The 12,677-nt window shown below is 44.8% G+C and overlaps 1 protein-coding gene across 2 annotated transcripts in view; it reads right to left on the reverse strand.

Annotated features, from left to right (window-relative positions):
- LOC106809774 (proto-oncogene vav-like) overlaps nt 1–12,677 on the reverse strand; it is a 56,190-nt gene that overhangs the window by 11,756 nt on the left and 31,757 nt on the right. Inside the window, exons 12-19 of one of the 2 annotated variants that reach the window (XM_014812979.1) lie at nt 11,206–11,289; nt 10,891–11,003; nt 10,175–10,276; nt 9,965–10,050; nt 9,619–9,681; nt 7,965–8,134; nt 1,377–1,510; nt 904–911 (exon numbers count right to left, since the gene is read on the reverse strand). In XM_014812979.1, the coding sequence (XP_014668465.1) occupies nt 904–911; nt 1,377–1,510; nt 7,965–8,134; nt 9,619–9,681; nt 9,965–10,050; nt 10,175–10,276; nt 10,891–11,003; nt 11,206–11,289 (760 nt within the window). The remainder of the gene's footprint in view (nt 1–903; nt 912–1,376; nt 1,511–7,964; nt 8,135–9,618; nt 9,682–9,964; nt 10,051–10,174; nt 10,277–10,890; nt 11,004–11,205; nt 11,290–12,677) is intronic. The other variant, XM_014812980.1, reaches the window with a different exon arrangement.

Genomic DNA, 12,677 nt, shown 5'->3' on the forward strand with positions numbered 1-12,677 from the left:
TTGCGATATGGCAAAATGTATATATATATTATATATATAATTATATACGTGTGGGGCGTGTGTGTGTGTGTGTGTGTGTGTGTGTGTGTGTGTGTGTGTGTGTGTGTGTGCGTGCGTGCGTGCGTGCGTGCGTGCGTGCGTGCGTGTGGTGCTGCGCGTGTGTGTGTGCGTGTGCGTGGTGTGTGTGTGTGTGTGTGTGTGTGTGTGTGTGTGTGTGTGTGTGTGTTGTGTCTGCGTGTGGTCCGATGATGACAAGCGTGACGACGACGACGATGATGACGACGATGACTATAACGCCGAGAATATCGGCAGCTGTCGTGACGTCACGCGTCCGTCAGTGTACGGCCTTGGTCTGCTACCGCTCACCACCGCTCATGCGCAGACACTTCAATAATGCATTGCAATCGGCATTACTCATTCCCCGGGAAAACGCAATTAGCGAAATATACGTTATATCTGTTGTGCACGCGTTCACGCACGACGTGTGTACGTATACGTGGCTTCTAGCATATACACCAAGAGTCAAGAGTAGATAATAACAATTATTACGTACACACGTATTGGTTATATTATCTACTCTTGCCAAGAGTCCATAATAGAGCGTCGATTATGTACTCTAGATATACACCGATCTATGTCCCGTGGCTGGGATGATACGTAGAGGGGGGGGGAGGGGGCAGAGTCGAAAGAATTGCGAATTTCGTCGGTTTATCAACCAGCGCAGTCTGTCGGGTATTGGCGCCGACGATCATTTTACAGTTTATCGCTGGAGTCTGTCATTAGCCGTAAAGGCCGCCGCACACCTACACAAAAATCGGTCCGATTCAAAAATCGCTTCGTCGTTTGTAAAATCCGCTCATCGCGACGCCTTCCGATAAACACCCGCACACCTACGATAAACACCCGCACACCTACGATAAATTTCTGCAAGGTGGCGCCATTTTGGCTGAACGTGCCCGTGTCACATGACATTGAGCTGAGCCTTTACGACGGGGGGGGGGGGGTTACCGCGCGCACACCTGCACGGGCTAGAGCTGCTTATCGCTAATCTTCTATTATGCCGGATCCCTAATCGAGAATGCACGATGATCAATTTTGTTGGCAGGCCCTTTAGGCTTCGTTTTTCTTGCAAGACTACAACTGCAGCGTATTTTTAACATTTGTATGTGCATGGACAGGAGAGCTTACTCGTAATCGGTAAATCACTCGGGTGTTGTAGTCGGCCTACTTGCGAAAGTTTGGATATTATAGTATATTAGGAGATCGGGTGGTGTAGTCGGTCTATTTGCGAAAGTTTGGATATTTTAGTATATTATGGGAATACTCTACTCGTGTGATTGCACTCCACGACCGTACGCGAGTGTTGGTCGACTAACCAGGCTTCGCAGCTCGGCGATTCGTTCCTGAATGGGTTGTAACCTTGCGGAATGGCGGGTGGTTGCGCACTGCCGACATTACCGACCAAGGATGTTCCCGTCTCCAGATACGACCCGCCTCGCTTTGGCACAATCTGTTGGTAGCGAAATGCATGTGAAAAGTGGGATAACTAAGAAACAGCTGGACGCGAATAACGATAGTCGTCACTGAGACTGCAGTTAGAGAAGATCCGGCGTAGCCGAATGATGCTGCAACATTTGTTATACCAAGACAGATACAACAGATCTCATGAATATATAGCTAGCTAAACAATGTATATATGCAAAGAGGATCTATATAGTTTATATATATATATATATATATATATATACAATCAAGAGCGTATTAAGAACGTCTTGAATATCCGAATTCTTAATACGCTCTTTATACAATCATTATCATAAAATTGTATAGGCCCTACTATAATACTTGTTCATGCTGATAATAACTAGGAGCAACACACTTTATGAAGCCTAAACAATTTCAATCAGGTTGTCAAATTTGTTGCTAAGAGGTTTAATTACATGCAGTCATCATGAAATAAAACAACTCGGGGAGCTACATTACGGTGTTGGAGACACTGAGACATGAACAATTTAACTAATAACAATTAATAGCAATAGTAATATTATTACTAATATACCAATAACAACACCAATACTAATACTAATACCAATAACAAATTAATAACACTACTAATAAAACTAGAAATGATAAAACAATACTAATACTACAATAATAATCAACTAATTAATAATATTACTAATAAACTAAGACTAAATTAAACTAAACAAGCAACGCTAGCTATGGTGCCAGGAAGAGAGCCTATATACACGCGGCGGCACTGTCGGTGGATGTGGAAACGTTGGCGCAATATTCAACGAGGAAGCCGAAACCGCGAATCTCATCATCACTGCAATCCCCTACCTACGAGAACGAACAGTACTTGCGGTGAAACACCAACAACAACAACACACTTCAACAAAGGGGTTACTTTTCAACTCACCACGTGCGAAACGGGAGAGTTCAAAGACCTCCTCGCGCAGAACTTCTGGAAAAGAGCGCCAAAACGTACTCAAAGACCGTACTCGTCAACACTCAGCACGTACACGTGCGCACGCGCACAGAGGCGATCCCTCTGCCCGTGCGGAACCAGCGACCCGCCAAGAATGGTTAGTCAGGACCGATATGCGGGCGCTGTCCCAAAATGAGTGACTCCAGGGACCGTGGTCGCCCTGCCACCCGTCCACCGGCAAACGACCGCAGAAAGCGGGACCCTCCTCCTCCACCCGACAAGAGGGCTCCCATGAAAGACGGTCACACACCCAATGGTACCCCGTCTTCAACAAACCCTAAAAACACTGCACGGAACCGCGGCCTGACGTAGAGACCACAGACAGCACAGGAAACATCACAACCAGCTGAGAATACTGCAGCAGAACATTACATATACATCGCTGGATTCAAAACGAGGAAGGTGGAACTATTGAAAAGGCTGTTTGACCTAAAGGTTGACGTTGCGGCTATCCAAGAGGCAAATTTCGCTGTCAAAAATGTTAATGGGAAGGATGTATAACAAGATCCCCGAGCTACGTGGCTGGAACATAGTAGCACAAGAGAGAAAGACAGGGAGGAAATCTGGCACAACAGCGCCGGAAGGGGAGGTGTGGCGTGGCTAATAAGAGAAGGAATAAAATACAACATCCTTAAAACCAGCCCGGTACACCAAAATGATGACACCACAGAGTGGACCGGCATAAGTCTACCAGGAACATAACAACAAGGTTGTAGACCAAAAAAGAGCTATGGAACCTGTATGTGCCGCCAATTCACGAGTCATCCAAAGACGACGACCGACGCCAAGATTTCGACACGTCTAAGCAGCCAACAGACCCAAACAGTCTGTACTTTGCCGATTCAAACTGCCACGGCACCTGGGATGATAGACTAGGCCGAAACAACATGGCTGACAAATTGGCAAGCGCGTAGCCAGGGGGGGGGGGTCCTGGGGCCCTAGAACCCCCCAATCAAAATCAAAATATAATTTTTTTTCTCTATTTAGAGCTGCAGAAGAAATAGTATTGTCAACAAAACAGCGTCTAAATTGATTTTAAAGCACTATTTTTACATTTAACTTAAAAAAAATTTTCACACCACCAGACACCCTTGTTACTTGCTCGAGGACCCCCTCCCCCAATCCAAATTCTCCTGGCTACGCCCTTGCAAATGGGAGGACTGGTTCTCTGCCAACAACTTCGGGTACATGGACACCCCAGACTCCTACACCAGAAGGGACAGCAAGGGGAAGAAGTCGTACCCAGATATCACCCTCACCCACAACAGCTTGCTCGGCAAATACTCCTGGTTCCCCCAAGAGCGAAACCCCTGAGGCTCAGACCACCTGCCGATTCTAATAACCTTAAACCTGAACTTCACCACCAAGAAGAGGCCAAGAAAGGGCGAAGGCAAAGCCAGATGGGCCTACAAAAAAGCCAATTGGAAGATGTTCAAATGCTACCTTGACCAGGAAATGGAGAACTGGCCCGAAAACAGCGAATCATGGCCACTTAAGACCCTCTCGCTGCGACTAAACACAGCTATCCTACAAGCCGCGAAAAAGAGTATCCCCAGAGGAAACCGACCCAACATCAAACCTTTCTGCAACGACGATATTGACAAGGCTGATAAAGCAAACAACAAAGCCCGAGCAGAATATCATCTTTTAGAGGGCATGCTGATACCTACAAAGCTACCAGGGATACCCTTTACAATGTCACCAATCAAGCAAAAGAAGAAAGCTGGCAAAAGTACGTATCTGAGCGCGACCCATCCACCTAGCCTAGTAAAGTATGGCGTGCTATAGCTGCTATGAATGGCAGGAAACCCAAAACTAAGAGTGGAACTAACATCTCTATGGGGTCAAAGGTCGCTACAACTGACCAAGAAAAAGCCAACATGTTCAACAAGTCGTACCAGCAAGAAAGCAGAATCCCAACGAGCAAAGCAGCTGACAAACCAGAGTACACGCTCATAGAAGGGCTATCGGAAAATGCTCCAACTGTGATAGCCAACAAATCGGAATGTGGTGCCTATTTAGCATGGAAGAACTTAAAGCCACACTATGCGCATCTACACGCTAATTTCTCCAGTACTAGACTAGCAAATACTTTGTGTCATGCAGAATCATACTACGTTATGACAAAATAAACTCTAGTTCCTCCCATTTCACTGCGCGTTGTCTTATAAAAGGCATTTGAAAATACCTCCAATGTTGTTCAAATTCTCCGATGTTGTTGACAGTTGAGCAGCGGTGCTGCGGTGCAGCGGTACGGGTGTAGCAAAGATAAAAACATGTGACGTCACCTAACCGATTCTTGGCAAAATTGTTTGGCAAACAATTTAGCGTTGGTGCCAGATTACCAAATTTCGCACCTCTTTCTTGTGGGTTTTAAGCAAACGCGCAGTGAAATGGGAGGAACTAGAGTTTATTTTGCCATAAGGTAGTGTGATTATGCATGACACGAAGTATTTGCTAGTCTAGTACTGAAGAAATTAGCGTTTGGATGCGCATAGTGCGGCTTTAAGACAGGAATGCTGCAGTTAAAAAATGGAAAAAGTCCAGGTGAAAATGACATCTCCAACGAGATGCTACTACATCTCACACAGCCCGCCAAGGAAACCCTGCTAAAGCTATACAACCTATCCTGGAAGCTGAAAACTTGCCCCAAAGAGTGGAAATTAGCAGAAATTGTCCCCATCCGGAAACCAGGGAAGGACGCAAGCCTAACAACCAGCTACCGGCCAATAAGCCTCTTATCCACGATATCAAAGCTTATGGAGAGACTCGTGCAGGCAAGACTACAATACTTCCTAGAGCGTAACAATTAACAAGCTCAGCCCAGCCCAAGCGTCGATCTACAAACGAGCAGATACCATGACTGTCACAAATACTTTTAGATGGCATACAAAACAAGCAGCGCTCCCTAACAACCTACGTCGATTTTACAAAGGCATACGACTCGAGTCTGGCGAGACAACTTGGGGGGAAAGTTGGGTGAAATTGGAAATTGTGTCGTAAAATGGGTCAAATCGTTGCTCTCTGAACGCTACGCACATGTCAGGTATATACAACAACTCCAAATCATCCCGACTAAGGTATGACAATGGTCTCCCACAATGACCGGTCCTAGCCCCAATACTCTGGCTGATATACATCAACGACCTCCCAGACGCACTACCAGGTACCGCCCAGATTAGAACCTCTACATCCCTATTCGCGGATGACAATTGTCTTGCAATCACAACATCAGGAAAGACAATGGAGCAATGTCAGAAAGCCATGCAACCCGCCCTTAATGCCGTGGAGAAATGGTGCAACGAGAACAAAGTGACGATCAGCATCTGCTACTCTGCCAATTCCAAGACAGTGTGCTGCCTCTATACCAAAGACCAGCATGAACTGAACAGTAAAGCAGTGCGAAACTATACGTAAACGGAATTCGGATACACCACGTACTCTATACCGCTCCGAAGTTATTAGGTGTCCACATCAACGGTCGACCAGGGGCTCACATTCAAAAAACATGCAGAGTTCAATGCAGAAAAGACTGGGAAACGCAACCAAGTCCTAAGAGCTCTTAGCGACAGAACCTAGGGACAGAAATCACGATAACTGAAGACAGTTCACCATGGATACACTCAAGCAGCCATCAACCACGGGATAGGAGAATGGGGTATAATGGCGGCACCATCGACACTGGAGATTGTTGCTTAAGGCCGCCGCACACCAGCCGATTTTTACAAACGATGAAGCGATGAAGCGATGAAGCGATGAAACGATGTAGGTGTGCGCGTTCATTTGTAGACGATTTTATTTTTATCGGGTGATCGTTCCAAAATCAAACATGTTTGATTTTGAACCGATTATTTGGACGCGATTTTGTGGTGTGCGCGTGACCTCAGGGAAATCGTGTGCGATAAATATTGAACAGCCAATTGCTGAACGTGCCCGTGTCACATGACATTCACCTTGCAGAAATTATCGTAGGTGTGCGCCGCACACCTACATCGTTTCATCGCTTCATCGCTTCATCGCTTCATCGTTTGTAAAAATCGGCTGGTGTGCGGCGGCCTTTAGAAAGAACGTGCGGCAGCAAGGATAATCACTGGCTGTACTAGCGACACCTCTAAGAACGCTCTCATGTGTGAAGCAGGACTACAACCACCGAATGTCCAAGCAAAATTACAAACAACACTTCAGCACGAGCGCTCAACTAGACTGCCTTCTGATATCCCGTCCCATCAAGTTGCCAAAGGATACGCACCACTTCGCCTAAAAAGACATTCCAGTAAAGAAGGAGCCCCCAACAGCAAACTCCTTCCACCTAGAGAAACAGCCTGGATGACACGGTAAAACGAACCTCGAATGCACACCTAAAGAAGCAACTATACTTCACCCCCAATTAGAACCGTGGAACTGGTCCTCCCCAGACGTAGAGTTTAACACCATAGTAGACGGCTGCATGGGCAAAAACGACGCAGCCAACAACATCGAGAATGCTGCACGGAGCCTACTGGAGAAAATCAAAGAAGTAGACATGGTTTGCTACACTGACGGGTCGGCAGATGATGGTACGATAAACGGTGATGCTGGTGCCATAATCAACATACCAGGTGAAAAAAAATAATCATCAAAATACCATGTGGAATCATATGCTCATCATATCGGGCAGAGATGAGAGCCATAGAAAAGGCCCTGATGACTGTATGGGAAAACCTGGACTACGAAATTGAACTGGACCGGGTGTTGTGGATAATTACAGACTTTCAAAATCGTCCATTGAAACCCTCGGACAGGGCCCTGGAAACCAGTTCAGTAACATCGGTAGCAAGATCTGGGGACACATCAACCAGATCTCCCAGCACAGCATAAAGATAGTGTTCCAGTGGATACCTGGCCACAAAGGAATAGAAGGTAACGAAGAGGCAGATACCGCAGCAGGGGAAGCCACCACCCTACCCCAAGAAGCGGTCCCGGTCGACTTTCCGACTACCAAAGCCCACATCAAACGCCAACTCCATGAAGGGTGGATATCAGATCTCAAACAGGAGGACCTCTTCTTCAATAAGGTAACAACAGCAAGACCCAAAGAAATCCCTAAAACGATGGCGAGATCAGACGAGGTTCTCGTCCATCAGCTACGAACTGGAAAGTCATCCCTGGCTGCCCATTGCTTAGCCAGATACAAATCCCTACCTGACGATAAGGGGAAGTGTCTGGCGAGGTGCGATGAAAAAGAGGCAGTGGAACACCTACTATGCTGTCCGATATACGGAAAACAACAAAATGAAGTGTGTGGCTCAAAGGACATCTTAGAGCTTCTCAATGACGACCCTGCCAAAGTGCTAAAGTTCCTTGAAAGGATAGGCCGCCTGGCCGCACCTGAGTTCTGCCACTCCGCATCACAGCCACTGGAAGAGAGAGAACGCTAGCTATAATGCCTCCCCTCCCCTTTCACCCCTCCCCACCCACCAACCGCCGCCCCTACCTTCTCGACATGGGAGCGGGGGAAGAGCCCATGTTCCTTCGCTTTCATGCTGTAGCCCGTCCAGTAGGTGTCGCTCTCGGAGCCATTGGTCACGAGGATCGTGTCTCCGACCTGAAGGCTCAGGTGTCCGAGCACGTTAGCATCTAGCGCCCTGTTTACTCGATACTTGCCTGCCATAACAATTCAAGAACGTCGTCAGTCGTTCAGGCGTTCAATCAAGGATGCACGTACGCACGTACGCACGCTCGCACGCGCTCACGCACACACACACACACACATACATAATAGATGCATACGTTGTATATACATATGTTCATATTATTGTTATGCTTAATACTTGCATTAATTTTCACAAAGACCCGCCGTAAGATCGCAAAGATTAATGACAGGGGTAAGTGAAGTTAGCTCCCAGTTCCCAGTTCCTTATTCGAATAAGGAACTATAGTAACTAGGCAAAGCAGTTACCAGTTCCCAGTTCCTTATTCGAAAAAGGAACTAGTAACTAGGCAAAGCAGTTACCAGTTCCCAGTTCCCAGTTCCTTATTCGAATAAAGAACTAGTAACTAGGCAAAGCAGTTACCAGTTCCTAGTTCCCAGTTCCTTATTCGAATAACGAACTAGTAACTAGGCACAGCAGTTACCAGTTCCCAGTTCCCAGTTCCTTATTCGAATAAGGAACTAGTAACTAGGCAAAGCAGTTACCAGTTCCCAGTTCGAAATGCAACATTGAATTGGGAACTGGTAACTAGGCAAAATAGTTACTAGTTATTTATTCGGCCAAATTAACCCTTTGGCACACATTTATTCGAACTGGTAATTCGAACTGGTAACTGAATAAGTAGCTGGGTATCGAACTGGTAACTGATTAAATAAATGTGTGCCAAAGGGTTAATTTGGCCGAATAAGTAACTAGTAACTATTTTGCCTAGTTACCAGTTCCCAATTCAATGTTGCATTTCGAACTGGGAACTTGTAACTGCTTTGCCTAGTTACTAGTTCCTTATTCGAATAAGGAACTGGGAACTGGAAACTACATACGCACTCCTATATTCTGCATTCCCAGCAAACACTTAATTCAATGTGAACGATTATTAAATCATGCAGCATCGTTTTTAGGTTGATATAGATAACCGCGGATATGAGTCCGGATATAATTACGCGCTAAAAGTTCCTGTCCCGGGGCCCTTGCTGCCCTATACGCTGTAACATGCTGTGTAACATCTTCAATTTATTTACCAGAGCCCCGTTGTCAGAAAAAATTGTCTTCACATTAGTCTTAGCTTTTTCCCTTAGACCGTTGACAGAAACATCGTTAAGTTATGAAAATGAAATATCCTACCAGATATCGTCATAAATTTACGAAACAAACAAATATGTCTATGGTTTACGAGAATACGATCTACAGTTTTGTTTCTGACAACGGGTCCCACATCTCACGTGTTGGTGAGCTCACTACAGCCGACAGATAGCGGTGAAATCACGCAAACTATAAAACAGTTTGTCTGGTCTTGATAGGGGATACATGCAGTTACTAGTGTCGGGACCATGTGCAAACACATCCTTACTGCATTCTCCATGCGCTTCGCTGGTTAGGCAGCAATCCGGACACAAAATTAGTAGAAATTATATATTCGAACGTGCAAAATGTGCAAACCTAAGTGAACGCTGGGCTGTCTTATCACTACCGGTTCGTCAGCAAGCGTAGTGCTCTTCATGCCTATAACCAAGTCAATACAATGAATAAACCTATGAATAAACCAACTATAGAGAACAAAGTGCATGAAAGCCAGTTGGAAATATTGTGGCGAATTTCAACGTGGGATATATAAAGAGTATCCAGCGAGAATGCTGAAGGTTTGTACCCAAGGCATATTGAACGTATGGATCTAAGATATAAAATAAAGACAATAAACTACGGGCAGGCTTAGCAGGACGTTACATCTCCTCCATCTAATGTTAACTTTAAATCGGTATCCCGCGTCCATATGTATGATACTCACCACACTTGCTCGCCAATATGCACTCCTTGTGGACACGTGCGATGCAGTCTGGCTTGACACACTTGTAGCCTTGGCAGAACACTCCTCTGCATGAACAACAGCAAATTAACCGTTTATGTCTCTCTGCGAGATAGCTCTATGCCCATCAAAGCTGACGTTATAATTCCCCGATGTTGCAATTATGATAATTTTTGTCTCCAGCGTAGTTACCTGAGTAATTTGCCACACGCAGTGCAGACTTGCGGTTCAATGAATGTGTACATGGTGAACTTGTGATCGGTATGCTGACAGTCCTCAGGCTGAGTGTTGTCTCTAAAAATAGTGAATTGTATTAGATGTAAATGACAGGTAATAACTATAGTAATAGCTGTAATTTGCAGTTAATTATTGGCGCACTACAGAGCTGGTGAGACGTCGGCCATGCTATGTCACAATCACGTAGTTGTAAATATATATTGTTAGCCTGCAGCGTGAACGTCTTAGAACAATAAATAAAGAGTGACTTAAATTCATTAAGAATAAGAACAAGGTGTAAATAACTACAAACACTATAGAATGAACAAGATCATAAACATGTATACATATACATGTATTCATATACATTGTAAAAAGAAGAAGTTTATGTTAACGTAGCAGCTAGGGCTAATGATGAAAGGGTAAAGTAAAAACTATAAACATAATAAAACAGTTGGGTGAAAACAACTATGATCAATGCAGGCCATTAAACACATCACCTAAGGATAAACAGTTACATGATATAGCACCCCAGCAACAATACAGCTACCTAAAACACGGCAGCTAAACCAAGAACAGCATGATTAGGGAAGAACGGCGCCTAATGTATATGCCAGCCAACACAGCATCTACGAAAGAACATAGGATGAACAACGTTAAGCATGAACATCTAGCGGAAGGAAGGACCGTACTGTGCCATCTTGATTGCTTCGATCCACTTGCGTTTCGCCTCCTCGCTTGCCGCGTAGAAGTGGTAGGCTGACACTCGGTAGTCATCCGCCGTCATCTCCCAGCAATAGCTCCACTGCAGCGTACGATCCAGAGTAAGATAATACTATTCTATCATATAATACAAACATTATCTTAAAAATTCCACTTTATATTGACAGCGCTTATTTATACACGGTGTTTCCCATGTTTACTAGCTGACGTGCCCTTGCAGCCAATCTATTAGGTGGTAGAGGTGTGGTAGCAGGCATACAAGGATTGAGCTACAGTAGGCGCACCTTGTCTCTCTTCGCATTCGGAGATGGCTCTTGTATTACCATGCACTTCAGCACCACAGCTTCTTTGTAGATATACGCATCACCCTGCGAAAATAGGCCTGTATTAATTTAAAGTTTCCTCGATATTAGAGGTGCGCGGTATTACTGATATACCGGTATACCGCGGTACGTGACCTGTACCGGTACGTACCGCAGTACTTTGTGCGGTGTAGTGGTGTACCCGTTTTTCAAGCTATTTTTATCACATCAATTTTATTTCACTTCCTCGTCATTGCATAGCTTTATAAATTCATCTCCGTCGATCGACACCATTCACGCTGTATTCGCGTATGTCCAGCACCTATTGAGTATTCTATATGCCTAGTAGATAGTCTGCGCTGTTTTATTTGTACATACTTCATTACTTCAGACTGGTTCTAGCCGTACGACACTCTTACTCTCGCTCATGTTTGTTCCAAAGGAATGACAAGATATAGCAGATTACAAGAATAACGCGACGCGGCGACTGCCAGGCGTTTTTCTATGAGCGCGGAAGCGGTGCCTTTGATGGGAGAACGGGGTGCGATCGCTCACGAGCGCGTAGCGCGGTAGCGCGTTTCACTAAAAACTAAAAACTACGTAAAAAATATCATCAAGAGTCTATCAATAGATTTTATAGATTAATAGATCTATTGATAGACTCATGATATCATAATATAAAACGTCTTCTAATTAAGATAGCCATGCATGTAATATATATTACCCCAAATACTTTATCCACTACCTGAAAGCGAAACAATGTTGGTCTTTATGTAATAATGTAGTGTTCCCGTGTAATGACGTAGGCACTAGTTTAATGAGGACGATGCAGAGTAATGACGACAAGGTCTCTCTTGTATAACGTAGAGTAACTGAGTTTATTAAGAATTAACGACCAGCAACAGTACGACAGCACGATCATAACGCCGTCAGCTCACAACTGTTACTCACAAAGCGTATCTCTCCCGCTCTGGTTATCCCGCTCACGTGGAACTGCGATTTCTTAACAAACGTTGGAATAGTGATTTATGATTTGCACGACTAGGTCTAGGACCTATATAGAACTCGTATTTTAAACTCACCCTGCCTGCTTTGCATATCAGCATTACGTTGTCAAAAAGAAATATGAATCTGAAAAAGGGATGAACGAAATTTAGCTGTAAAAAACATCCATTAATTCTGTCGCTATGCGCAGCAGATGAATGTACGATATTCTCCACTGTCTGTTGCTACGTGCTTTATTTGGTTTCTAAATATTGAGGTGACTGCTCGCTAGTCTGACGGCCCAATAGTCCGAAAGCCCACTAGTCCGAAAGCCCACTAGTCCGAAAACCCACTAGTCCGAAAGCCCACTAGTCCGAAAACCCACTAGTCCGAAAGCCCACTAGTCCCAAAACCCACAGGGGATGGGGCATCGATCTATAGTTCTAATGTTTAATTAATTAATTAATTAA

The sequence above is a fragment of the Priapulus caudatus genome, unplaced genomic scaffold (assembly GCF_000485595.1).
Source record: "Priapulus caudatus unplaced genomic scaffold, Priapulus_caudatus-5.0.1 Scaffold383, whole genome shotgun sequence".
In the NCBI taxonomy this organism is placed as follows: Eukaryota; Metazoa; Priapulida; class Priapulimorpha; order Priapulimorphida; family Priapulidae; genus Priapulus; species Priapulus caudatus.